The 26,815-nt window shown below is 39.2% G+C and overlaps 1 protein-coding gene across 1 annotated transcript; it reads left to right on the top strand.

Moving 5' to 3' along the window:
* The first annotated feature begins 6,706 nt into the window (after nucleotides 1-6,706).
* Nucleotides 6,707-26,342, top strand: GTPBP10 (GTP binding protein 10). Its single transcript, XM_045006047.1, has 10 exons — nucleotides 6,707-6,862; nucleotides 7,319-7,512; nucleotides 7,608-7,699; nucleotides 8,918-9,062; nucleotides 15,432-15,505; nucleotides 16,245-16,297; nucleotides 20,019-20,126; nucleotides 20,767-20,844; nucleotides 22,717-22,840; nucleotides 25,503-26,342. The coding sequence occupies exons 1-10, from the start codon at nucleotides 6,830-6,832 to the stop codon at nucleotides 25,703-25,705; spliced, it is 1,104 nt and encodes a 367-aa protein (XP_044861982.1). The 5' UTR covers nucleotides 6,707-6,829; the 3' UTR covers nucleotides 25,706-26,342.
* The last annotated feature ends 473 nt before the right edge of the window (nucleotides 26,343-26,815 follow it).

Raw genomic sequence — 26,815 nt, 5'->3', positions numbered from 1 at the left:
CGGTTTCCATATCAGCACTTCTGTCATATGTGGTCTGTGTTTAACCTACACATATTGGCCATACCGAGATAGATTTCTTTAAGAATTTTTTTGCCTACCATAGACTTTTAATCTGCCTTTCTAATCCAGACTGGGTTTCCTAGTCATAGGTAGAGATAACAGATATGCATAAGAAGCCTATGTAGTGCTATCCACTGGCAATCTTATTTTTGAATCATAAATTATCTTTTAATTTTACCCCATACTATTTTTTTTGTTGTTACAACTGGATTACCAAATTGAGGGGGAGAAACCCATGTTATGTTTGTTTATAGTACCAAATCCATTGGTACTATTTTGATCATTTTGATTAGTCTTGCTCAAACTTCTTTACATGAATATTTCCATATGTATATAAAATGGTGCCACCCAATCACACAGCATCTAAGTAGGCACTGAGGGCCAGATTTTCAAAGGTATTTAGGCATCTATAAATGCAGAGCCTTTTAGTACTCTCAAAAGCACTTAAGCAGCTTAGGTGCTTAACTCCCATTGATGGCAATAAAAGTTAAGTGCCTGTTTCACATAGGTGCTTTCATAAATCCCACTAGGTGCCCATCTCATCTTCAGGTGCCTAAATACCTTTGAAAAACTGATTTAATGGTCCCAATCCAATGGCCATTGAAGTTAACAGAAAGGCTTCCATTTACTTCAATGGGCGTTGACGTAGGCCCTAAATCAATTTTCATTATACATTTAATACATTCGTTCATTTTATTACCTACTCTCAACTTTTCTCTTGCCATATGATTTCTTAGCATAGTATTATATGCTCTTTTTAACCCTAAAATCAGACCTTTCCAGAACAGCATCTATGGAAATTAGAATGCTAGGGAATGGGTTTTTCTTATGTAAGCTAACCCTCCCATAGAGAAGCATAGGTTTTGCTATTTCTAAGACCCTGTTTCCCCAATATCCTATCTAATTCCCTTAGGAAATTATTTATGTAAAAATTATTTGATAAGAAAATGATCCCCTCAAAAATATTTTAATTATTTTTTATATTAGAGGCATTTGCGTCTTGTGACAGGAGACTACCTAGTTTTTCCTCCACCATTGGTCAAGTGCCATGTTTCTTGCTCCATTATAGTCTGTTTCCATAACAGTGACATTTTTCTCACTAGTTTTCTTACATGTCATCTGTTGTCCTCTTTTCTGTCTTCCACCAAGTGGTATCCTGTCAAGTGCTTGTCTAGAAATACAGCTTCTTGATACCTGTACAAAATGGCCAAACCAGTTCAGCGAGTTTTTTTTAATCATTGTTTCTACAGTTCAGTGGCAAGTCCTTTATAACACCTCAGCATTGGTTACTTTATCCTGCCAGCAGACACCAAGTTGTTCTTCTTCGCTGATGGAATGCATTACATTTCCTGTTGAGGGGATTCTAGCATTTGCCAAGGTTTGTTTGTTTGTTTGTTTGTTTGTTTGTTTGTTTGTTTGGGGGGATCTTGATTCGTTGGGTCTGAATGGAGTCTTCCACATTCAGTCCATCACATTTCGCATACTCCAAGAACACTAATATTGAGCAGTCATTTCTCTATTTGACTCAGTTTCCCAGAGTCCCACATGGTTCATCATGTTCCAGCAGCATGCAACCCTAGTTTTAGTTTTACCTGTTAGGAGCTCTTGTTACAGGAAAGAAACTCCCTCATGGGTTTGGTGCACCCTCTTCATACCTCCATTTGAACTCGTTGTCGACTCGACTCCAAGAGCCTAACTGACAAAAGAGGCTGGCTAATTGAGATAGGCTGTTTTATCAGGGTTGTTTTTATAACTGACTTCTTTTACAGGGACAGGACTGACTCACAACCATAGATCCATGGCTGCTCATTCAATATATTCAGAACGGTTCATATTATGTATGGGTTTCCTCATCCCCCACCCACGGGACACATCTGGTAGCTTAGGATGTCCCCAAAAAAAGAAAGGATTTGAAAGGTTAATTTTGAATCCTAACTCCCCTTCACACTATTATCTGCATTTGACAGTCAAGCCCTAAGAATTTATGAACTACGGCAAACTGCCCCCTGAAAACTAAGGCCCCCTTCCTGCAATGGGCTGCACTCAGGTGGACCTCACCTTTAACTTAAGTGGAGCGCTGCACATGCTGCATGCGTGGAGTTCAATTCAGGATTGGGACTTAATAATTGCATAGCATCTATGGAAGGATAGAATTCTATAGCATTCTATACAAGGATCTCAAAGAATTTAACAAAGACTAATGAAGTAAGACTATCACATCTCTAAGATAGTATTATCAACCCAATTTTGATTCCAGTGTTTTAGGGAGCATTTAAAAGTGAACTCCTTTTGGAAACTACAGAAGGTAGATGATATCTCCTCCTCCCACATGGACTCTCAAATACCGTGCCGTCTGGAGCCAAGATAGGAATTGGATGTTCCACACTGCTCTGTGTATGGAGTCTTCCCTGACATTAGAGGACATATTCCTCCTGAGATTCTTTCAGCAAGGAGGCTTAAAACAGTTTTAACTTGATAGTATGCTGCTCTCCCATCATGATATTTCTATTCTGTAGATCAGCCAGGAAGAGCTCCAAAGGGCCTAATGGACTACTCACATGAGTATGGTTTTCCGGACTGGGCCAAAAGAAAGGAAATAATAGCACTTATACGTGACTATCCGACCTTTTATTAACTGATCGGAATTAAGGCAAAATAAAACATTTCTCTCTCAAATTCTTCCAATATTAATAATGTTCTATGGCATTAATTTTGAAGGGCTCCACGGATTTTTTTTAATTGCCGTATTAGTTGAAGTTGCTCCATCTAGTGGAGCATTACCATATTGCAATGGATATGCAGGCCATTGGTTAAATCTATTTTTCTGTAAAATAAATATATTTTTTTAAATTATCAATTTAGATAAGCAGCATTTTAACACAATGCATCAATGTTTTAAAACTTTAGAAGCCCAAATGTTTTTGAATTAACTATTTTTGTCAAATTCAAAACATAATCTATGCCAACTTCACTGCTTTGTACTGATGTGTTCTGGAAACTTTTAGAAAAGCAAGAGAAAAATAGAAAGTTGTGTTATTTGGACTATTCCATTTTTGTTCTAAAAGTAAATCTCTGATGTTAATTAAATAAGAAGCATTTCTTAACTTAGATAATGAACATCAGTGATGGTTCTTGTCCATAATAAAAAAAAAATTGACTTGCGTATACAAACTGAATTACGGACAACCTGTATTGAAAGGGATTTAATTCCCAGGTGGAAAGCAATTTAATACCTTGTTCTCATTAAAGTGATGATATAATTGTTGTCCAATCTACTAAACTGTTTCATGAAAGAATAGAAATAGGTAATAATTAGGATTTAATTTAGCAATTTTCCAGTTATCATGGACAGTGATGTGTGAGCACTTGAAAATGTAAGTAGAGTAGAAATAACAGTAATGGAAGAGTTCTGTAGTAGAAACTACAGAATATTAATCAATTAAATATAAATCAGTTTGAATTATTGTAAAGCTCTAATAGCCATATGCATGATTCCACAACTGAATTCTGTTGTATGATTACACATCTTGCTATTTTAAATCTGTTATGTAAGTGGGACTCACTGCAGATAAAGAATTGAATCAATGGAATAGCAATAAACAGTGCATCACTGATTAGCAGTGTGTGACATCAAGGAAAAAAATGGTGGTGTTCTGCAATCAGTCTTGACACTTAGTATGCCCACTGTTTGGCACACCCACTGTATAACTCAACACCCAAATTAAATTAAAAGAAGACAACAACAGCATCAGTAAGTTGCTGGTGAAATTGGCTGGGTTTTTTAGAGTAACGATATAAATATTTTAAAAAGCAATGCAGTTGGTAAAGAAACCACCTAAACACCTTAGATGCTTTGAGGTGCATACCAGCAATCTTAGCATCTCTCTTTTATTTTTCTTCTTTATTATAAAGACTTTGGCAGTGAAGACACCTAAACAATGGCTCATTTCAAAGGCAATGATGTAATAAGTAATCTAATTCTTGTTCTTCTTCTGAACTTGCTCAGTGCTGAGCAGAACTAGTGCTAGAATCAGTGGTGTTGATTCTAATGAGTACCATCAACACTCACTGTCTTAAGCTGCATTGAAGATTCTCATTTTCCTGTGTTTCCCTTCTTTCACCTTCAGTGATGATTGATGTTATGGAGCTGAATTAATGTGACCATTGGTAATATCTCTGGATGAGGCTGTAGACATATTTACCTTCCTGTTGGAAGTCAATGGGAGTTGAGGGTGACTAGCATTTTATGATATAAGACCTGCTAGCAACCTCAGAGTGAGTGTCTTCAAGAACAAATATATTTATAGATTATGCCATTGGTATTATCAATTATCATGCTGACTCAACACCCTGAAAACCAAGCAGTACTGAACTTGAAAGAAGTAATGAGAATACTCATTAGGGTGTATTGACGTACAAGTAACACGGACTATGACACTAGATTATTCATAACCATTAATGAAGGTACTTCCAATATTATGTACCTTGTGCAATGTGGTCTAACAATGTTCCCTTGCTGTTGTATTTGTAAAAGAACATTAGCAAGTCCTACAGAAGACTCCAATATAATAAAGTAAAACACATGCAGTATTTGGAGGCATTATAGCTACTATTAGCCAAACTCAGCTGTACAGTTGGTAGGTAACAAACAAACTTCAGTAAAATCAGCAAATAATTATCAACATAATTAAAGACTCTTCTCCATATTTTTATATATATAAGTGAAAGACAATGGGCTAGAAAAATGGCTCAATTTTCAGGCATTCTAAAAATACTACTAAGTAAGTACTTGGATATAATGCTTAGGATGAAAAGCATTATATATTGTGGGTATTATGGAATCACATTCAGTTAAAGTATTTTATTCATTAATTCATCATATCCATCAACAGAGATCAGGGACAGTCAGTCAAGATTTCTCATGTATCCTCATCAGCACAACAATCCATCTGCAGAATAAGCACAGCCTAGTTTTATTTATGGCTAACAGAGGAAGTGTGAGCAGTTGAAAACCACAGGCCTGGAAGTCTAGAAGTCTGGATTCTATTATTTATTCTCCCTTAAACTTTTTTAAAAAAATAAAATATTAAATATAAATTATGGAAAAGGGTAGTTTAATAAATACAAGAAAAGTTATAGTATCCTAATTAATTTGTCTTAGTGTAGAAAATATTTATAACTAGCTTTTTACATAAAGATATCATCCTAACTTCATTCTGTGATGAGAAAAATGAAAATTATAGGGAAAGCACAATGACACAAACAGGAATTAAGTTATGTATTAACCACTTTGTACATGTGGTTCCCAACTCTGAAGAGTCCTATGCCAAGAAAAGAGACAGAGAAAAACATAATGTTTAAAATGTTGTTAAAACTGTGGGAAGAAGATAGGATGGATCAAGAACTTAAATAGGCTTTAGTGTCAGCACTAGACATAAGCAGACTAAGCAATTGCTTAGGGCCTCCAGTAACTCAAGGGGGCCCCGTATTCACTTTTTATTATTATTAAAGCTACAAGTCGGTCACAAAGGTCACGGATTCCATGATTTTATGTGACCTCCATGAGTTCAGGTTTGGGCGATGGGACTGGGGATGTCAGCCGTGGGCAGCGGGGCTTCGGCTGTCCCCCAAAATATTCCTGCTTCAGGCCCCCAATGGGCTAGCACTGCTTCTGATGGGCTTTTAGGCTTTTCACATATAGGACATCAGTTCAAATATAGTAGTAATCAGTACTTCCAACCATCAAAGTCAGGACCTATTAATATATTCACTGAAGACTGTATATATTTCTTTATGGGGGAAATCTCCCACTGAACAATAGCACTGCTGCAGCTCTGGCAATAGTACCATATGTGTGAGTGAAAGCCTAGAGGCATTTTTACCACAACATTGGCTTGGTGGGCACAGGCTTTTTTACCACCTTATCTAATCCTGCCTTGAGAAGATGATGGTCAAAACATCTGTGTCCTAGCTATATGCCAGTGCTACCACTGCTGAAACTGCACTGGTGGGAGATTTCCCAAAGACTAGTGTAAAGATGGCCTGTATCGTGTGCTTGTCGCTGCTAGAAGCAGCCTGGCCCAGTTTCACTCATATTTATGGGAGCTATTGTTCTTTGGGCATAAGGTTTTGTGGAATGCATCTGAAGAAGTGGGTTTTTTACCCACAAAAGCTTACGCCCAAATAAGTCTGTTAGTCTTTTAAGGTGCCACTGGACTCTTTGTTGTTTTTGTGGATACAGACTAACATGGCTACCCCGAGACTTGATTGTTCTTTGGGGGATTTATGTTTAAAGCAGCACCTCCCTGCTGCTTGGGAGGAGCGATTTTGTGATCTGAGACAATTACACATTCCACCTTCCTTTTAACACTCTCGCCCACTGTCAGTGAGCAGCCAGGGGCGAACCCACAACATCCACAGGGCTAAACACTCATTCCCCTTGAACCTCACTGTTCCTGCCCCACAGATCCCCTTCACACCATCACCCCCTCACGCTGACCCTTCGCCACGCCCCCCTCCCCCAGCGCACTATTCCGCCTGCCCGGCTCCCCTCGCTCCCCCCTCCGGTAACACCCCCTCGTCGCTCTGGGCCTGTCCCTCCTCACGCCGCGCCGCCCCGCCCCTACGCACACACCGCCCCTCCCTCCGCGCGGGCTGGGCCGCCGCACGCGCCTCTCCACGAAGGGGAAGCGCCACGACGTCAGTGGCTGCCCTCGCGCGCCGCCTCACGTCCCTGCTGCTAGGCCCGGGCTGAGGGGTCCTGGCCAACATGGTGTGGGGGAGCCGCGCGCTGCTCCGGAAGGTCAGCGAGCCCTGTGGCCGGCCGGCCGGAGCTCCCCGTGTGCGCGGGGCTGGGGGTGGCGAAGCCCTGGCGGGGGAAGGGGTCTGGGCCGAGTGGCCACGCTCGCTCCCCCTCCCCCCCTCTCTAATAGCGCCCAGCCCAGTGCTTGGTTTGCTGGGGAGTCCCAGAGCCTGCGGCCGGGCTCCGGGTTGCGTTACCAATCCTCCGGGCGCGGGGGCTAGGAGAGCGGGGTGTGCTAGGCGGCCTTGGCAAGCCCCCGCCGGTTCCTTCTCACAGCCTGCCCTGGAGCAGGGGAGGCAACGCGGGCGTTAGTTTCCTGAATTATTGTCTCACTGATGCTTGGTACGATAATGCCGTGCTGCCGGGGCTGGTGCCTAGGAGCTTACTGACAGTGTACGTGGGAAAGGCAGGCGGGGTAAATAGGAAACACCAAGTTAACACTTCTTATGTTGTTAGTATGGCAACTTTATAGATGATCTGAGAATCTATGTGAAAGGAGGAACTGGTGGAATGGGGTATCCTCGCTTGGGTGGAGAAGGAGGGAGAGGCGGTGACGTCTGGCTTGTAGCTAAAGAAAAAACTACCTTAAAGAGGATTAAAGACAGATTTCCCCAGAAACGCTTTGTAGCTGGAACAGGAGCCAACAGTAGGTAAGGATGTCTTGTGTCCTGATTTATATTGTTGAACATTTGTAACCTGAAAGAAAAATACCCCTTAAGACTTTTTAATGTCTAACTTTTTGCAGTGTCCCTGCACTGAAAGGTGAAAAGGGAACAGATTGTGAAGTTGATGTGCCTCTGGGAATTTCAGTTACTTCCTGTGATGGGAAACAGATTGGTGAGGGCCTTTATTTTTCCTTTATTTTGAGATAGCAAAAAATAAGGCAGTTAGTGCACCCAGCAAACTTGACATGTCACTCTTCAGACTAAAGGCTCTTGTGAGATGGTTTATCTTTAAGACAAAATAGAAGGATTTATTTGTTTATTGAGACAAATGTGGGGAGATGGACTCACATGTGGGAGACTTCTGATGTTGGAGGCTCCTTCCAAAAGCATAGTTATAATTAATTTGTATCACCAAGTATAGTGCCAGGGACATGTTCTCGCAACAAGATTTAAAGGCTGGAAGCCAGGTTGATTTTACAATGAGCCATTGAATTACTGCGTGACCTTGGAAAGGTCACTTGTCCACTCTAACTCAGTTATTTGATCTATAAAACTGGCTCAATTTCAAAATCTCTGGGATTACCCAAGATACTTTCAATAATTAAAAAAAAAGTAACTATTGTATCTATCCAATCCCCTGTATACTGGGGATTGGACCTGCTTTGAACAGGGGGTTGGCCCAGATGACCTCCTGAGGTCCCTTCCAACCCTGATATTCTATGAGTCTATCTAAAACAGTGAAAAGAATTTCACAGATTATCAGTGCAAGGCTCTTTCTCAAACTATAACTTTGAAGTTAGAGAGTACTCTTCTTTTTGTAGTTTTCAGAGGTTTTTTTTTAATTTTTTTTGGTTAAGTGTTAAGCAAGATTCACGTATGATGTAGGTAAGGTGACAGAATTCACAAGTTTAAAGTATTTTTTGACTAACAAGCGATTATAACCAGGGCTAAAAATCTCAAAACTACTGATAACATGCAGCTTTTCTTGGCTTAACCCACATCCAACTACATGATACAATGTGGTGATGTTGACCCTTAAAAGTAATACTTTGGGAGATATAGTATATTAAGCTTACATGCAATTAGTGTTACTTTCTTTTTGGAATCATGTGCATGTTAGTGTCAACTACCATTTTGACCATACCGTGTATTCATTTTCTAGGGATAACTCCAAAGGGAAACTCTACCTAATGTAGTTATGTGGTGTTAGGAGTTGAAATATCTGACTCTTGACAAAGAGACATGCACCATGCCCATCAGTCCAAGGGGTTTATATAGAAACTAGTGGAAATTCTCCTCTTCTTTCATTGACAGCACGTTTACCTGGTAATTGAGAATCTTAACTGTTGCACAACAGCTATATTTTCTGACTAGTGATTTTATTTTTCAGGAGAACTTAATAAAGCAGGAGAGAGAATACTGGTAGCTCGTGGAGGTATTGGTGGCTGTTTGGTTACAAATTTCTTGCCTGTGAAAGGCCAGATACAAATAGTCCATCTTGATTTGAAACTTATAGCAGATGTTGGCTTAGTTGGGTGAGTACTGGAATCTGTTACCTGTGAATTGAACATTTAGGAGTATAATTTAAAGTAATACACTTCAAATGAGGTGGGAAGGGGAATACATGTGAATTGAATTCTGCTTCTTTTTAAAAAACTCATGACTGAGCCTCAAACTGCTACTTGTTTTTTGCTGTTAAAATGAATTATCAGAATGGATTACTCATGGTTGGATGAATGCAGGGCCACTGGTCTGAATCCAGGTGAGGTTGATGATGACATTTCACGGCTGTTTAGTAGTATATGTGAAATGAATTGGGAATCTCAAGCAAAGGCCTAGTGGACTGGTAGCTGTATTGCAAAAATTGTCATTACCAACCAAGTACTGGCACAAGTGGGTCTCCTTAATATTTATTCTTTGGCATTAAAACTAGATATGGAATCAGAAAAGCATCCTTGCATGTTGTTAGGAGAGTTTGGAAAACCTTGAACTATGGCCCTTCAGCTTCATTTGCATTTAATCTGGTACTTTTCACTGCCATTGATAAAAAGAAAACAAATTTAATTGGTTTCTTTAGGAAATATGAAGAAAAGCATCTAATGCACTAAAACCACACACACACTGTTTATTAAGAACTCATTAGGTTTTTTCCCTATACCTTGTGCACAGTGAGTTACTCTTAAAGTTTTTATGGGTGCATAATGAGCAAAGTACTTCTAGATGGAAATGTGCAGATATGTTTACATTGGATGTTTGTTTGAAAACTTGAAAGTAAGGTTGATATTTTGCTATTCATCTTCAAGGATTATGTGATGTTACAAAACAGGGTTGCTTGGCTCCAGTCCTGCAAACACTATGCATGTGTGTAATTTTACACATTCAAGGAGTCATACTGAGCTCAGTAAGATTCCTTATGTGCATAATTCTTTGCAGAGTTTTATTTGTGAAAAATGTAAATATTAGATGGTTTGGGCTACCTCATGGATACCTATAGTTACTAATGCTACAAACTTTTTAAAATATTGTTCTCATTACTTTTGTAAAGATATAAGAAGCTGGTCTTTTGTTTTAATATTTGGGACATTAAAATTCCCTGACAAATTATTTTTTGTGAATAGCAACAGGAAGAATAATAGATGTTAGTAGTCTGTATCTGTGCCACTTAGTATTCAGAGGCCATGTCTCTTTATACCAGGGGTCTCAAACACACGGGCAACATGCAGCCCGCAAAGTTATTTCCTGCTGCTGCCAAGCTCCCCCTCCCCACCACTCCCCCCCAGCTCACTGCATCCCCTCTACTTTGCCTACCTCCAGGTGCTTCCTGCTGCCTAACAGCTGTTTGGTGGTGCTTAGGCTTTCCAGGAGGGAGAGGAGAGGAGGTGGGGCGGGGATTTGGGGAAGGGGTTGGAATGGGGATGGGAAGAGGCAGGGCAGGGCCTCATGAAAGGGGTGGAGTGGGGCGGGGGCTTTTGTATCCTTATATGTAAAGGTGTCAATGATGCGGCCCTCAGGCCTATGTACTGATGTGGCGCTCGTGGTGATTTGAGTTTCAGATCCTTGCTTTATACTGCAAAATATCAGGAGGCATAGTAACTTATAAATATATTTATTTCTGATGTGTGGCATTCAAGCACAAAAACTTAGGGAACAACTCATGATTCATGGTAGGCTTTTTATTAAGGTCTGAAGAGATTTTTTTTTTTTTAATATGAATTCTATTAAATGGATTTGCAGGGGTCTGTGTATACCAATGAAAATGCACTAGTTAGTTTCACTTGAGTTTCTGATCTGAAGTCAATTTCAGTTTCAGGCTGTCATGTATTAACACAGTGCTACAATGTACTGTAGTGGAATGCATTTGTTTAAACTAGGACCATTGTTTAAAATTCTTATGCCAGATCTCTTGGTCTTAGGTTTTGTAAAAGCTCAGGGCGGGTTACAAATCCTAAATTTTGGTTCATATTTGAGCTGACAGGTTTTCATTAAAAGCAGAGAGAGAATCATTATTAATGAAGAATGTGAGTCAAACTCTAGTGCTTGTACTTTGATCTTTTTTTTTTTTTGAGTGTATATGCTGAAGTAAAAGCAACATACAAGTGCTTTGCTATTAGATCAGACCAAGAAATCTTATTGTCTTGAGAGAGGATCATCAGGTCTGGGTACAGACTGTGAGGTACAAGAAAGGTTGCAATTGAGCTTCAAAGAGAATACGTCAAGCCTTGATAGAAATAAAATACTTCCTTGAAGAAATGGAAGGAGTAACATTCTGAATTGTCTATATGACTTCTTCAATCATCAGAGAGCATTAAATTACCTCCATTAACTTTCCTATTATAAAAAAGTCAGTTTCTTCCATTGTAAGGAATAAAGCCTTTAAAATATCAGTTTTTTTAATTAGTTGGTGTCCCTCTTGCTGTTTAACAGAGTTTGATTTAATTAATTTATGCTTAAATTCACAGCATGGTGAATTCCTCAAGCAATAATACATTACTGGGTGATAAAGAAAAATGCCTCTCCCTGTGGGCTAGCAGACTGCAAGATCATAGTCCTATTTTTATACTACACTCCCCTCCCCATAGATTCCTAATCTTCACACATTTTTGATCATGTGACTTTTAATATCTATTTAGGAACTTTGTTTATCAGAGATTTACTATTGTAGTGAAATATAGTGCAGTGTGATGGTCTGCAAATTTGACTTAAACCAAGGTCCCTTATGAACTTCTCCTTCTATTGAGTGACTAGGAACTATGTTCTGTTCCTGTGGCCATGCTTGAGGTTTGATTTTTGAGTAAGGCACCTAACTGTGTGTTGTAACTCCATTTAATCATGGGTAAAATGGGACAAATGGGATTAAAGGCACTGGAAGTTCAAAGTGGTTATTTTGAAAAGGGTTATTTCTATCTCTTAAGTGTGGGTCTGTTCTGTAAAGTATGTAAGGGAAAAATGGCACTCGGAAGACCAGTTTGCTGTCCGTGTTCAGTTGTTGCTGCTTTCTTATGTGAAAAGGGTTTGGGGAACATGGGAGGCATTGCTATAGTCAGCGCCCTGCATAATCGACTGAGATCTCGGAGCATGAACTAGGAGTTTTTTTGGTTTGTTTTTCTGGTTCACTCATCAATAATAATACCTATCCCTTATACAGTGCCTTTCATCAGTAGATCTAAAGCACTTCACAGCCTTTAATGGATGTAGCCTCACAATACACCTGGGACGTAGGGAAGTAATATCTGCCTTTTTCAGGGGGGAGGTAAGGTGCACAGAATCTGTGACTTGCCCAAGATCACACTGGAAGTGTGTAAAATTAACAGAACTGTTAACTTAGTTCTAATTTCATGACCACCTCTAGAACTGTATTATCTTCAATCATGTACTTAGTTATATCTGTGCAAACCTGTAAAAGGCAGTAGTAGCAGAAGTGCAAATGAAGATGGCATTTCACTTGTAGAATCTTCTATTACTGGAATGATACATGTACCAGAAAGAACATCACTTAAATTTCAGATACCAGGCTGAGTTTGCAAGGCTATCAGTTAGAAAAAAATCATTTTACTTTTCAAATGAGCAGTCGGGTATAAAAGTCAGATACAATAAACCTGGAACCTCATAATGCCTTTTTAACTAATCCCCTTTGGAGAGTATAATGTTACTTAAAGCTGTTACACATGAAAGTTTGTCACACTTTCAGATATTTCATGCTCGGACCTCGGGAGCGCTGTTGAGTTTACGGGAAAGATAACCGCTTGGTTAAAATAATGACATTATCCAGTAAACTAAGTTTGACTGTAAATGAGTTCATCCCTGAAACCTTCAGAAAGTCTTTTAATTTGTCTGCATTCTTATAAACAGTTGTAATGGTTTTCAAAATTGTGGGGAAAAGAGAAAGTTTGTATAAAACTGTCTGAATTACAGAAACTTAGAGGTCCCAGCCAAGACTACACTTAAAATTTTTTGCAGATGACGATGCTGGGGGATGGGTTGCAAGCAGGTTAGAGGACAGGATTAGAATTCAAAATCTCCTTGATACACTGGAGAACTGGTCTGAAATCAACAAGATGAAACAACTTGAAAGAGACAAGTAGAAAGTACTATGCTTAGGAAGGAAAAACTAAATGTACAGATTGAAAACTGAGACTAACTGGCTAGGCAGTGTTTTAGTGAATCTCAAATTGAATGAGTCAACAATGTGATGCTGTTGCAAAAAAAGGCAATGGGATATATTAGTAAACGTGTTGTACATAAGACATGGAAGGTAACTGTTCTTGTATGCTCAGCACTGGCAAGGCCTCAGCTGGAGTAGTGTCCTGTTTTGGACACCACACCTCAAGAAAGATGTGGACAAATTGGAGAGAGAGTCCAGAGGAGAGCAACAAAAATGCCAAGAGGTTTAGGAAACGTGAGGAAAGGTTTAAAGAAATGGGCCTGTTTAGTCTAGAGATGAGAAGGCTGAAGGAGGCCTGGGAACAGTCTTGGAATATGTAAACAGTTGTTATAAGGAGGGTGGTGATAAAATATTCTGCAAGTCCACCAAGGGTAGGACAAGAAATAATTGACTTAATTTTCACCAAGGGAGATTTAGGTTTGATTTTAGGATAAGCTTTCTAAGGATAGGTAAGCATTGGAACAGGTTGCCTAGGGAATCCCCATGACTGGAGGGTTTTTAAGAACAGGTTAGACAAACACCCGTCAGGGATGGTTTAGGTATACTTAACACTGCCTCAGCAAAGGGGAATGGAGTAGATCACATCAAGAGGTCACTTACATCTCTGATTTCTAAGATCAGGGCCCCATTACACTAGGCGCGGTGCAAGTACATACCAAGGCCTGCTCTACCTTACGGGGTTAGATCGAATTTAGATGCGTTAGGTCGATTTAAAATGAATGCATCAACACAACCAACCCCGTTCCGTCAACCTAAAGGGCTCTTTAAATCGACTTCTGTACTCCTCCGCAGTGAGGGGAGTAGCGCTAAAATCAACTTTGCTGGGTCAAATTTGGAGTAGTGCAGATGCAAATCAATGGTATTGGCCTCTGGGAGTTATCCCAGAGTGCTCCATTGTGACTGCTCTGGACAGCACTTTGAACTCCAATGCACTAGCCAAATACACCGGAAAAGCCCCGGGAACTTTTGAATTTCATTTCCTGTTTGTTCAGCGTGGCAAACTCAGCAGCACAGGTAACCATGCAGTCCCCCCCAAATTGTAGAGCGTAGAATGTTTCTACGCTCGCTCTATCATCTCCATCCCTGAGGTTATCACAGATTAGAAGGCGGGAAAAAATGCACTCACGATGACATGTTTTTCCGAGCTCATGCAGTCCTCCCACACTGATAGGGCACAGCTTAATGCATGGAGGCATTCAGTGGCAGAGGCCAGAAAAGAAGTGACCGCGAAGAACGGAGGCAGGACGTAATGAAGCGTCTGTTGGAGCTACAGAAAAGCCAACAAGACACAGACCTCCGTTGCATCCACTGTATAACTGCCTATCCTCCTCCCCATGTTCCATAGCCTCCTCACCCAGACACCCAAGAACCCAGTGGGGAGGCTCCAGGCACCCAGACACTCCACTGCAGAGGATGGCCCAACCAACAGAAGGCTGTCATTCAAACAGTTTGCTTATTGTAACCACACTAAAAATCAATGTGGCCTTGTCCTTCCCTCCTCCCCCCACCCTACCCAGGCTACCTTGTCCGTTCTCATTTATTTTTTTTAATTAATAAAGAATGGATGGTTTCAAAACAATAGTTACTTATTTCGAAGGGGAGAGGGTGGTTGGCTTACAGGGAATTAAAATCAACAAAGGGGGCAGGTTTGCATCAAGGAGAAACACACACAACAGTCACACCGAAGCCTGGCCAGTGATGATACTGGTTTTCAAAGCCTCTCTTCTAATCGCCCTGGTGTCTGGTGCAAAACTATTGTCTGCCGTTGCTTTTACAGATGGAGGGGTGACTGATGACATGTACCCAAAACCACCCGCGACAATGTTTTTTGCCCCATCAGGCATTAGGAGCTTAACCCAGAATTCCAATGGGCAGTGGAGACTGCGGGAACTGTGGGATAGTTACTCACAGTGCACCACTCTGTAAGTCGATGCTAGCCACGGTAGTGAGGATGCACTCCACTGACTTAATGCGCTTAGTGTGGACATACGCAATCGACTTCTATAAAATCAACCTAATTTCATAGTGTAGACGTACCCTAACAGACAGTTCCTGCTCCAAAGGGGTTAACAGTCTAAATAGTATTAATTTGTGGGCGGGGAGAGATGCCCACTTTAGATTGTCAGAAACAGAAAAATAATAGAATTATATCTTTGCCAGTGTTTATTTAACTCAGTAGTAACTCATATGTAAGTGTGACATAAATAGTTACTCATTGTGTAAATCCCAACTTTCCTTCTAGATTTCCAAATGCAGGAAAATCCTCTCTGCTAAGCAAGTTTTCTCATGCCAAACCTCAGATTGCAGATTATCCTTGTAAGTACAAACTGCATTATTTTTCATTGCTGTAACATTACTTGAGAACATAGGCCTTTCCTATGGCTTGACTGAACAACTTTTAAAAAAAGAACTGGAGAGTAGGAGCTGCCTACAGTTGCTGGGCTACAGATCTTATCTACCAAATATCATTACTCTTTGCCTTTATCTCACTTCTTTCACACCTCATAAGAGACAGCAAGAAAGACAGGTAGCTTCCCTAGAGGACCACAATAATGGTGCTCTGTTCCTGTTACAAAAGATTCATGTGAAAACAAAAGTAAGTTCTGTGGCACTAAGTCTAAAGCATGATAGAAGCCGTGAAGAGGCCACAACTATAGAAATTTTGTTTTTAGTTGTTAGTTTTGTGAGCTCAGTGTCCTGGGGGGACAAAAAGCAAAAATTGAAGCAGTAGCTGCTGTATGATCAACATGGTTAGGGGAGATGAAAGCAATGAGGGAAAAGTTAGTGGTGTTGGCCTAATTTTCAACAGTGGTCTTAATTTTCAAAAGAGGTTTGGTTGATATTTACTAGGATTCATATCTGTTACATCGGAGAGTACTACGGTATAATGTAACTTCATAATGTCATTCATAAAAATATATTATAATGGAAATGTTCCAAAGGAAGGCATGAGAGTAATTAGGTCCAATAGATAAGAAGAGGCATGAAGGTTTTATAATGTTAAGCACTGTATATTAAAAGTGACTTTCTTTTCATTCTCGTCCTGCCCATCCAGTCACAACATTAAAACCTGAACTGGGAAAGATCATGTATCCAGATTACAAGCAGGTTGGTATTGAAAAGCAATTTAATTTGTTATACATTTGGGTATAATGGCTAGTTAGATTCATGTAATTACAGCCTTTCGTATCCTGAATCATGCTTTCAAATATCTATTTTCTTTGCTTAAGGATGTTACCGCAGTATTTTCTACGCCGATAGTTAATGGCGCAAAAAAGGAGAAAGTAAAGATGGTTCCCACTTCTGTTTCCCTTAACAGAGGGAACTGGGATTCTGTAGTAACCAGCTAATAGTTCATCACCAAAATGTGGTTAGCTTTCTTCTCCTTTTGGTTTCACATCTAACAAATGAGTTTCTCTAAGTTATTGAATACAGTGATAATAAAAAAATATAGAAGTACCCAGTATTTAGCATGAATCAAAACTGCAACCTTTTTGTCATCAAGGGAAATCCCAAATGGTCAATGCCTTCTAGAACTAAGAAAATTCTGGCTTGAGAGTTGCCTTCTTTTATCTCCAAACTTGAGTTGACTATGCAGTAATTTGGCATATAATAGGTTCATTTCTGTGATTAGGGGAGGCAGAAAATTGGACACACATTTTGAATGAAAATCATTCTGAGTTTAAATGGCATTTCTTAGGAAACAGTAGAAACGTGGGTTTCATTTGTTTTTAATGCCAAATTAAGCATTTCAGTAACATTTTTGTCTGGTAATGGGTGCGTGTAAACGTGTGATGTGACCCAAATTGTGCACAGAATTCACCTAGATTTTAAAAAACACCGCTGAATTTCACATTATTCAGTGTGTATTCTTATGAATAATTGTCCTGGAAATATGAAGAGCCACTGCTTCAAAATGCAAGGGAGACTTTTTAATGTGTAGATTTTTATAATGATTTAATCAGCAACTTATGAAAAATACTCTTTACAAACCAGTGGACTAAGAGCTTCAGAGCTGGTCATTCATCTGAGTAACACAACACCCTTGTATTTTAGTTTTTTGTATATTAGAAGAAACTATTACATTACACTGATTTCATGTCACATGTACTCCAAAGACAAGGCAAAAAAAAATTACTGTGTGCCTACTTCATTTTTCCCATCTCTGCACAATCTCCTTCTCTGGGCCTTAATTTTGCATTCTGATCTCAAACTTGTCAACTCAAGTTTGGTGTGAAGGTCCTGTTGAGGTCATTGGGATTGCACAAGATTCCCTGCCTCTGGGTTCTAATGCAGGATCAGACACCATGTTCATGTAGGACATTCACACATTTTGCTTTTTCAAGCTTGTATCTTTGATGTGTAAAAATATGAGACACATGCAGTACTGTGCTTGTCATTCCAAGATTAAAGATGCTCATCAAAGATTTCTGATGACTTAACCACAGGAGCAAAGTTCTAAGATGTGAAAGAGGAAAAGTGTTTTTTTTCCTTTCAGAAACAGGAATGAAGCAACTATCTTAGAGGACTCAGCAGTGGCCCTTTAATCTTTTTATTTAAACTGAATTTTACTGCCATGAAATGACTGAGAATTTAAATATTGTACGTCCTGTATCTACTGTTTCCCTGGCAGCTGATATCAACAGGTCACTGTTAAAGGATTGGAAAAATTAAAATACATATTTTAGTAATTGATCACTTCATGCCTGATCAAAAAATTATCTTGGTTAATTTAATATGAGCAAATATCTAGCATGTCTATTTTCTTGTTGCCTACTTTCAACGTAGCTTATATACAAATAGAATTAACTGGTGGTCTAGTATGTTGGTATCCTGTGCACCCCACAACTCCCACTGACTTCACACAATCAAGCCCTAAATGCCACCAAAGGGGTATATGTAAATGTCTTGATTTTTTTTTTTTAAATAGTAAAGTACCCTAGTGTTACCTACAAAAACATGTTTATTATATAAACTGTCCTTTTAATCTCTTGCATATTTTGTTGTCGTTTGTTTGTTATTTTATTGTTAGAGAAATACAGGAAAAGCAAAGAATTTCGATTTTTCAGCTCAAACTGTTGGGTTACAAGAAACAAAACTAAAGCAACCATGGAGCAAAAATTAAACAAAATTTGTCTGGTTATGTTTTGGTTGCTATTTGTTTTTAAAGGGTAATCTTATTTCTGATTGGTCCTAATACTACTTGTTTGTTCATGGAAATCGTTAGTTTATAAACAGCTAAATACTGAGAGATGGCAATTTTAAACAGATAACTAACTACAGTTGATTTTTAGTCCCTAGCGTATTGGTTAAAATAGTTTATAAAATGGGCATTATCAAGTAAATAAATCTGTCAGGTCCAGATTCTCCTTGTGTACAGACATTCATTTTACCTGCACAAATTTGGACTAACCTATCCTGGTTAACTGAAAATCCCGTAGAATATTTATACATCCCTGTAAATCTCCCAGTATTGTGACTAGATAAGAGCAAAAGTCTACCTTTCCATGGACAAGCCCCAGCAGGAATTGTGCACACATCTAAAGGCAAAATGTGTCCCTGAATTTGGAGATTAAATTGGCAACCTTTAATAATTTTGAGAAGAAATCAAAACAAGATAGGCCTTTGCTGCAGATAACAGGATCTGTTTTTAATCCCAAAAAGGAACTGATCTGCCAGGAATCAGTAACTTATTTTCAATGGCCATCCTCTACCAAGTGGATAATTACATGCCCCAGGGATGAAATTTTTTCTAGTCCTATCAATGATCAGATACCAGCAACAGTTTATTTGCTTGTATAAGTAATTTGTTTTATTTGATAGGGAGGAAATGTAAAAGTAGTGTGTGATAGTGATATGCTAGCACCACCAAACTCCATCATACTAGAAAATAGATTTTTTTTTCTTGTACATTTTAACTTCCATGGATTGTTTAGTATAGGCAGTTGAAACTTTATAGCCTTTTAATATATTTCCATGTACTTTTAGACGGAGAATCCCAAAGCAGGGTTTGACATATTTAGCAAACACCTACTAGCCAAAGGCCAGTATAAAGGTGAGTGAAGGTGGCGTTCACCGGCAAGATATTGGGGCAACATCTTGATAGAAAACCTAGTCGTCAGTTGCTGGGAAAAGGCAAGGGTGCAGGGATTCCTGCCAAGTGCTGGCCCTGAGCTCTTGTCAGGTTTTCATCCTTTATATCAGCTTCTGGTTTGTAGGTGTTGGATAGGTTTGAAGCCCTTAGCACTTTTATTTTTCTAGATTGCTGAGAACTAGTAAATATATACAGCAGAACCCCATTTATCCGATCTTGGGACTGGGCCAGATCAGATAATCAAAAATCAGAAAAACTGGAGAATGGGAGAGTGCAGTGCTGCAGCCCCATCTAGCGGCCACAGGAGAGATCACCTCCTTTTGGATTGTCCAGTTATCATGGTCCTTCTTTGAGCAGGGGGTTGGACTAGATGACTTCCTGAGGTCCCTTCCAACCCTGATATTCTATGACAGCTGGATAATGGAGGGTCAGATAAACAGGGTTCTACCGTAGATGGCTGAGCACCAGTAATGCTGCTTCAGGAGAATAGCAGAAACTTGTAGCCCATTATTTGTCTGCTAAAGCAGACTTCTGATGTTAGGCTTTAAATGTTTTGCAGTTGCTTGTAAATATTGCCAATGAGCTGGTTCTTACCACTCAAATGACAATTCTCAGAAATAAATAGCTACAAAATAAGATCCTCATAAAATAAGCATGCCCAGAATACTTTTCTGTTTGTTTTTTTTTTAAAGTACTTTACCATTTTTTTTCTGACATCTTCATTTATCTTCCTAGGTCTCAGTAGCCGATCTTCCAGGATTGATTGAAGGTGCACATGCAAACAAAGGAATGGGCCACAAATTCCTCAAGCATGTAGAAAGAACCAAACAGCTTCTCTTTGTAGTAAGTAAATATTATAATTTAAATAACCTGTTAACTTTAGTTTTTTATTCTGTTTAGCTTAGAGATTTTATTGCAGATGGCTTTGAAAAAATATTTCCTTCATAATTGTCTTGTATTATTTTTACTCTAGATGCTGTTGTAAACAAATATAATTTTAATATAGTATTTAGACTAGAAATCTAACAAAATGATGGGTATTATGCTGATGAAGGCCATAGAGATACCTAAATAGATCAAGTATCAGAGGGGTAGTCGTGTTAGTCTGGATCTGTAAAAAAGCAGCAGAGAGTCCTTTGGCACCTTGTAGACTAACGGAAGTATTGGAGCATAAGCTTTTCTGACGAAGTGGGTATTCACCCATGAAAGCTTATGCTCCAATACTTCTGTTAGTCTATAAGGTGCCACAGAACTCTTTGTCGCTAAATAGATCAGAGGCTTTTATAAAGATTGCCTGTTACTCAACAACATAAAAAGGTTTCTAGCACAGCTCAGACATTAGGTAGCCATTGTGCAACAAGATCCTCTTAAAACAGACCAAAAAGCCATTCTTGGGCCTGGATATCTTGAAAAATGGGTGATGGTCCTCTTTCTCTTCCCCCCGCGCCCAATGCTTTTTGTGTAACTTTACAATTCATTTTAGGTTGATGTTTCTGGGTTTCGGCTATCTTCAAAAACTCGATTCAGAACAGCTTTTGAAACTGTACTGCTTCTAAGACAGGTAACTTCTTATCTTTTCAAATGTTGACTCTAATACTGTATGTGAAGAAAGTAGCTTTATCTACTAATCTAGCAGTCGGTTTACACACGTTTTAGCTATTCTGAGGATCCAGTGTGGTTGGTTAATCCCAGCCTTTTAAGATTGCTAGCAAAAAGGAACTTTTCTAGATGTACTTAAGGCAGATGACAAAACTTTAGACATAGCTGTGTCCTCATTAACTTCTGCTATATCTGTAAGGAGATGCTCCTGAAGGCCAAGCTGAGTGAAGAGCCAGAGCTCTTCAGTCCCCAGATTTAGCTGCCTTGTAAGAAGTGGAAAACAGGTCATCTGCTAAATCTCTGGCTTTTGCTCTGTCCAAACCATGAGGTAACTGAAGGTATGTGTATGCTACTGCAGCACAGCTATGACATTACAGCTCTGCTGATGTAGTGCCATAAGTGTAGAAGCTTTCTACATCAGCAGGAAGGGTTTTTTTCCACTGATGTAGTTAGTCCACCTTTGTAAGAGGTGGTAGCTAGGTCAACCAAAGAATTCTTCTGTTGACCAAGCTGCATCTACACCCGGGGTTAGGTCAACCTAACTGTGGTGCTAAGGGTGTGAAACTTATTTCACAGCCTTGAACGACATAGTTAGGTCGATCTAATTTTTAAGAGTAGACTAGGCCTGAGTCTTAGGAGCTTGATGAGATATCAGTCTTCAACTTTGCAAAGCGCCTTCGCCTTTTGGGGCCATATGCAGAGTCTCATGGCCTATCCTGCATTCCTCAGTTATCCCCACTGACTAAATTCAACTCCATCTTAAAAATTATTTTTCACTGTCCCCCCTCTCCTGTTCTGTGACTTCCAATAATATATTTGTTTCCTGTTTCAACTTATGCCGCAGTACAGTCCTATGCTGCATGATTCACAGTTAGGGATGATACCTTTGATATAATGACAAGATCTCTCATATGGCATATAAAACTTAAGAATAATAAATTATACAACAATTCCACGCTCTACAAATGTTGTTGGCCTAAGATTTGTCTCAGAGATGGGCTTCACAGCACAGTTAGCTTGAGTTATAACTCGAATGTTATCCCTAACTCCACTCCTTTTCACACACAAATCTAGCTCAAGTTAAGTGGTGTGTTAAGCTCAAGCTAGCTGGTTTATTGGGGGGGGTAGGTTGAAACTTGAGTGATGCTCGAGCTAATAATGCAGTGGGAATGCAACAGCTCAGTTACAGCAACTCATCCTATCACTCTGTAACTCCAGTGGGCTTGTCTACATGGTGCACTAGTGCACACTAGAGGGGTGTGAATTCTAATGTGTACCAATGTGTTGCACGCTTACTGGCCTGTGTAGATCCTGCTCGTGCACACAGGCAGGGTCTATGTGGGTTTGTAAGCTTGCAACATATTGGTGTGCACTAGAATTCACACTGCTGTAGTGTGCACTGCTGCACAATGTAGACAAGCCCAGTTTTGATGCTAGTAGGCTAGCTTGAGTGCAGTGACTCAAGTATACCAACTCAAGCTGTGAAGATAAGCCCTGAGAGATTTCTGACCAGTAACTTCAAGAAATTAGTAGATGCTTCTGTATATGTTAATACAGATGTGAATAAAAAGAACAAATCTGTCATTCTACTTTACAAGAGAATGAATCACAATGGTGCAGGCTGTGTACCTACAGTAAATGCATTTAAATAAGTTGACATTCTCAAACTGTGAATACATCAACATTGAGCACATCAGTAGATTTCAGTGCTGTAGTGAACGCTGATTCTTCAGACAGTTAAACAAATGAAAGAGGAAAACATAAAACCAGAAAAATGTTTTGAAGTAAAAAAAAATATATATTTTTTACAAAGGCAAATTAACTTTGTTTTAAGGAGCTAGAATTGTACAAAGAAGACCTTCGGACAAAGCCTGCACTTCTTGCCGTTAATAAAATGGATTTGCCTAATGCACAAGATAGCTTGAATGAACTTATGAAACAACTACAGAATCCTCAAGGTAAACTAACCTAATGCACAGTAGCTTCTTATTTATAAGAAGTAGATTGTAATTTACCTTTGTAAATATTTGTGGAAGTATCTGTTAGCTGATGATATGTTGAACAATAGACTAAGCAGAGAGAGTCTTCATTTTTACCTAAAATTTATTTGGAAAGTTTGAGGCCCCCCGTGTCCCTCTTTTTGGCTGCTTGCTCTATCTATTTTTAAACTCTAGGTTCCTGACTGATTTTAGCCAGGAGATCTCAAGTATTACAAAAAGATGGGTATTCACTAAACATTCTGTATGAAAACTTCATTTATAAGGGTCAGCAGTTGCAAGGTGTGACCATGGTCGCTAGAGGGGCCGCACTGAGATTGCAGTTTGCCCTGATTGAGCAAAGAATGGGGCAGACAATCCCCAAAGCTGGTGGTTATTCTAATAATTCGATTCACCAAGCCAGCAACAAAACAACTTCTACAGTACCTTACTGGCTATGTAAAAGCCCAAAACACAGCTCCCTTAGAGCAGTCCAGCCCTGGGCCTCCCACCCAGACAACTAGTCAAATATGGTAAGGATTACTTAGTCTTTTTCACCATATCTAAAGTTCTACCAATCCCAAGAGATCAGACACATCACCCACTAAGTCAATGACTATTTCAGATCTTACCCAAATACATGCTTACTGCCAATTCTTATTAACTAAACTAAGATTTATTTTAAAAAAAAGTGATTATGGTTAAAAGATCGTTATACAGATATGAGTAAAGGTCTTAGGTCAGTTTCATAGTAGAGATGATAAGCTGCTGAGTTGCAAAAAGTTCTTTCGGAATCAGTTCCATGGGTTATAATCCAATAGATAGACCACGTACAGAGTCTGTATAAATTCTTCCATGAAAAATAGCAGGGTAATCTAGACTGGCACAGAAGACCTCTGTCTTACAACTCAAGCTTTCCTGACCAAACTTAAGCAGATCTGAGATGACTGGATCAGGCCCTAGAGTTCTTTTATAGATCTCTGGCAGGCTACTATAACCCCTTGACACAGATAACACAGTGGGCATTCCTTGGGTGAAGAATAGGTAATATACATGGTTGCTTTGAAGTCCGGACATTCCTATTTCCTATGTATAAACAGGTAATTAGTTGCATTGATTAGCATAAGGCCACGAACTACCCAAAGGTTCATTAGTAGTTTACTACAAACTTCAAAGAGAAATGTAGACAATGATATTTATACCCAAGTTTCATCTAAATGTTTATATCATTTTGATCTCTAAATCAGTAGAACCTAGTAATAGAGAGGAAGAGAAATTTATCTGCAAGATAATCTGGTTACATTGTTAACAACATCTAATGAGATATAGGTAAAAACAGATGCGTACAATCAGTATCTTCTAATTCCTTAACAGTATAAGTTTACGTTTCAAAGCTCTAGTCTATCTAACATGGCTTTGTTAGCTATTTGTAAGGAATGGCTCTAATTACCATATATATACTTTTCTAAAATGCCTTTAAAGGTGGAATTTGGCTCATTTAGCCTCCTGGTTGCTTAACCCATTCTGGCTCAGTATCACATAAGGAAAGAAATGTGTTCTTCTAAATCTCTTCATGGCAACATCCTGGGTCCACTGACATCAATGGCGAAACTCCCATTGACTTCAGTGAGGCCAGGATTTCACCCTAAATCTGTTCAGGATGCAGTCATAACTTTGTCCAGTCAGCTGCTCTTTCAGTACTATAAACCCAGTATAAGAGTTTTAGCCCTGTTGGAACATAAATAGAATTGGGAAAAAGTACTAGTAAATACACAGTTGTGATGATTCTGGGTTGGCAAGGAGATGTTGAAAATTGAATGAAGCTTATTAGGTCATCTAGTTAATCAGTTATTTAAAAGTAAAGCTTAAAACTAGTCAGTTCCTACATTTAGGAGCCATATCCTGTTAGTGAATAATAGTGTCTGTTGGTTTTGTTGTTAGAGTAGGCAAAAATCCCAGGACAGAAAGACTGAAGCTAAGATCCTCATCTGTGGCTAGTCCCTTTAGGCAGGGTATAAGGCTGGAGGAATAGCCTGGAAAATGCCTTAAAGCCCTGGTTCTGGGTAGGGGAGAATTCCTCCAGAACAGGCACAGCAGAAGACAATAAGGTTGTCTTCTGAGGACCTCCTTCCAAGCCCTGTGGCTTGGGGGTCGTTGTCAGGAGCAGAGCCGTAGTGCTTCAGAGATTCTGGGCAACCTTAGGTAGGCTGCTGTATCTTAGATCTCGCGTGCGCACGCACACACACGCGCGCGCTCTATCTGAGTTACAGAGGGGTTGCTCTAGCATCCTGGAGCAGATCAGAATTCAAGAAGAGGTTCACACACCTACCACCTCTGGGCTGAGAGTTGTGTGCTCGCCTCTGAGAGGTGCAGGCCTCTCAGAGGCGAGCACACCTAGGAGTGAAAATGCACTATAATGCAAAAATAAAACTGCTATTGCACATATTTCTCTTCTGAAACTGTCTCTCTTTAAATTTGGAATCTTTCAAAATTTGTTTTGAATTATTCCAGTCACAATATAAAAGGGTATTATGTTCATCTATCTTCTAAAATTCAACTAATAAAGTCCCAATTTGGTAAAGTTTTATGAATGCTTTATGGTATAAAGAAATACTGTGTAATAACTATAAATATGCTCTTTCAGACTCTTTACATTTAGTGGAGAAAGAGCTGATTCCACAGAGCACCGTAGACTTTAAGGATATTATCCCTGTATCTGCACATACTGGAGAAGGAATAGAGGAACTAAAAACCTGTATAAGAAAATCACTAGATGAAGAAGCAGAGAAGGAGAATGAAGAATATCAGAAAGAGAAACTTCGTATTTTACAGACTTCAGAAGTATAACATAATTAAAGGAGGGAATCCGTTCTTGGATATTGGATCAATCTTTATGAACATCTGAGTGGATGCTAAATTTGTCTTTTGTCAGGAATACAGTCCTCATAAGATTGAACTCGACTTCATGGTTCTGACTCTATGCCACTATCAATTGAACCTTCTTGTTTTGAAAGCAAATCTGGAATCGTATCTGACACACATTGTAAGAAAGGGGAAATTTAAGAAAACTGTTTAAGAATATGTAACGAATAATATCCTGCAGATGTACAGTGAATTTTCTAAGAAACAAATACATAGTCTTTTATACAAGTGGGATATTTTTTTTTTTTGTTCTTAAACTTATAGGTATTCTTTATTTCTTACCTACACACACCAAAGCCTTAAAGGAGAGTGCTTGAAATTGGGATTTTGCTTGATAATAGACTGAGCATGTAAAATAGCGTATTGTCATGAACACGGTACATTGTGGAAGAGCTTTAGTTTTTTCTAAAACCCTTTTAGTTTTAAAAGACAAGTGCTAGGATAATCACTACACTTATGTGGCCATCAACAAACTGCCCAATTTGTTTCCTGTTTTTAGTCACTTTGACCATCTATTTTGGAAGTAGAGATTGGCCAAATAAAAGTACTCAGAGAACATAAAGTGCTAAATGGCTTGAATATCTTTTTTTTAATGCTTCTCAACATATATGAAATATAACAACAAGCATGTGGACCATTTGTTTGTTCTAGGCTTCCATTTCTCGCTCGCTGCATAAATTCTCTCTGGTTCCTTAGTGTAGGAGAGACAGGGAGCTTGTTATGCTTTGATTCTATACTAGCTACAGCCCTAGTAGAATGGAGAGCAACCTGGGTGCTGCTTTAAACTCTGCTAGCTGGTAAAAATCCCCCATGGACTGCCTGTTGTGCTTCTGTAGGAGCTGGGTAGGCTGGCTGTATTTCTGTTGGGAAACTTCCAACAGGGATGTGGGCATTCTCTAGTGCTTAGGGGCTGCAGTTGAGTGGAGCAGAGAATCTGGCCTGCACTCAAACATCACTCTGTATTTGGTTATCTTATGAATAGTGCCCTACCAAATTCACAGCCCATTTAGATCAATTTTACAACTAGATGGTTTT

This window comes from Mauremys mutica, chromosome 2 (assembly GCF_020497125.1).
Source record: "Mauremys mutica isolate MM-2020 ecotype Southern chromosome 2, ASM2049712v1, whole genome shotgun sequence".
Taxonomy (NCBI): Eukaryota; Metazoa; Chordata; order Testudines; family Geoemydidae; genus Mauremys; species Mauremys mutica.
The sequence above is the reverse complement of the archived record's forward strand: the minus strand, read 5'-3'. Positions and strand labels throughout refer to the sequence as shown.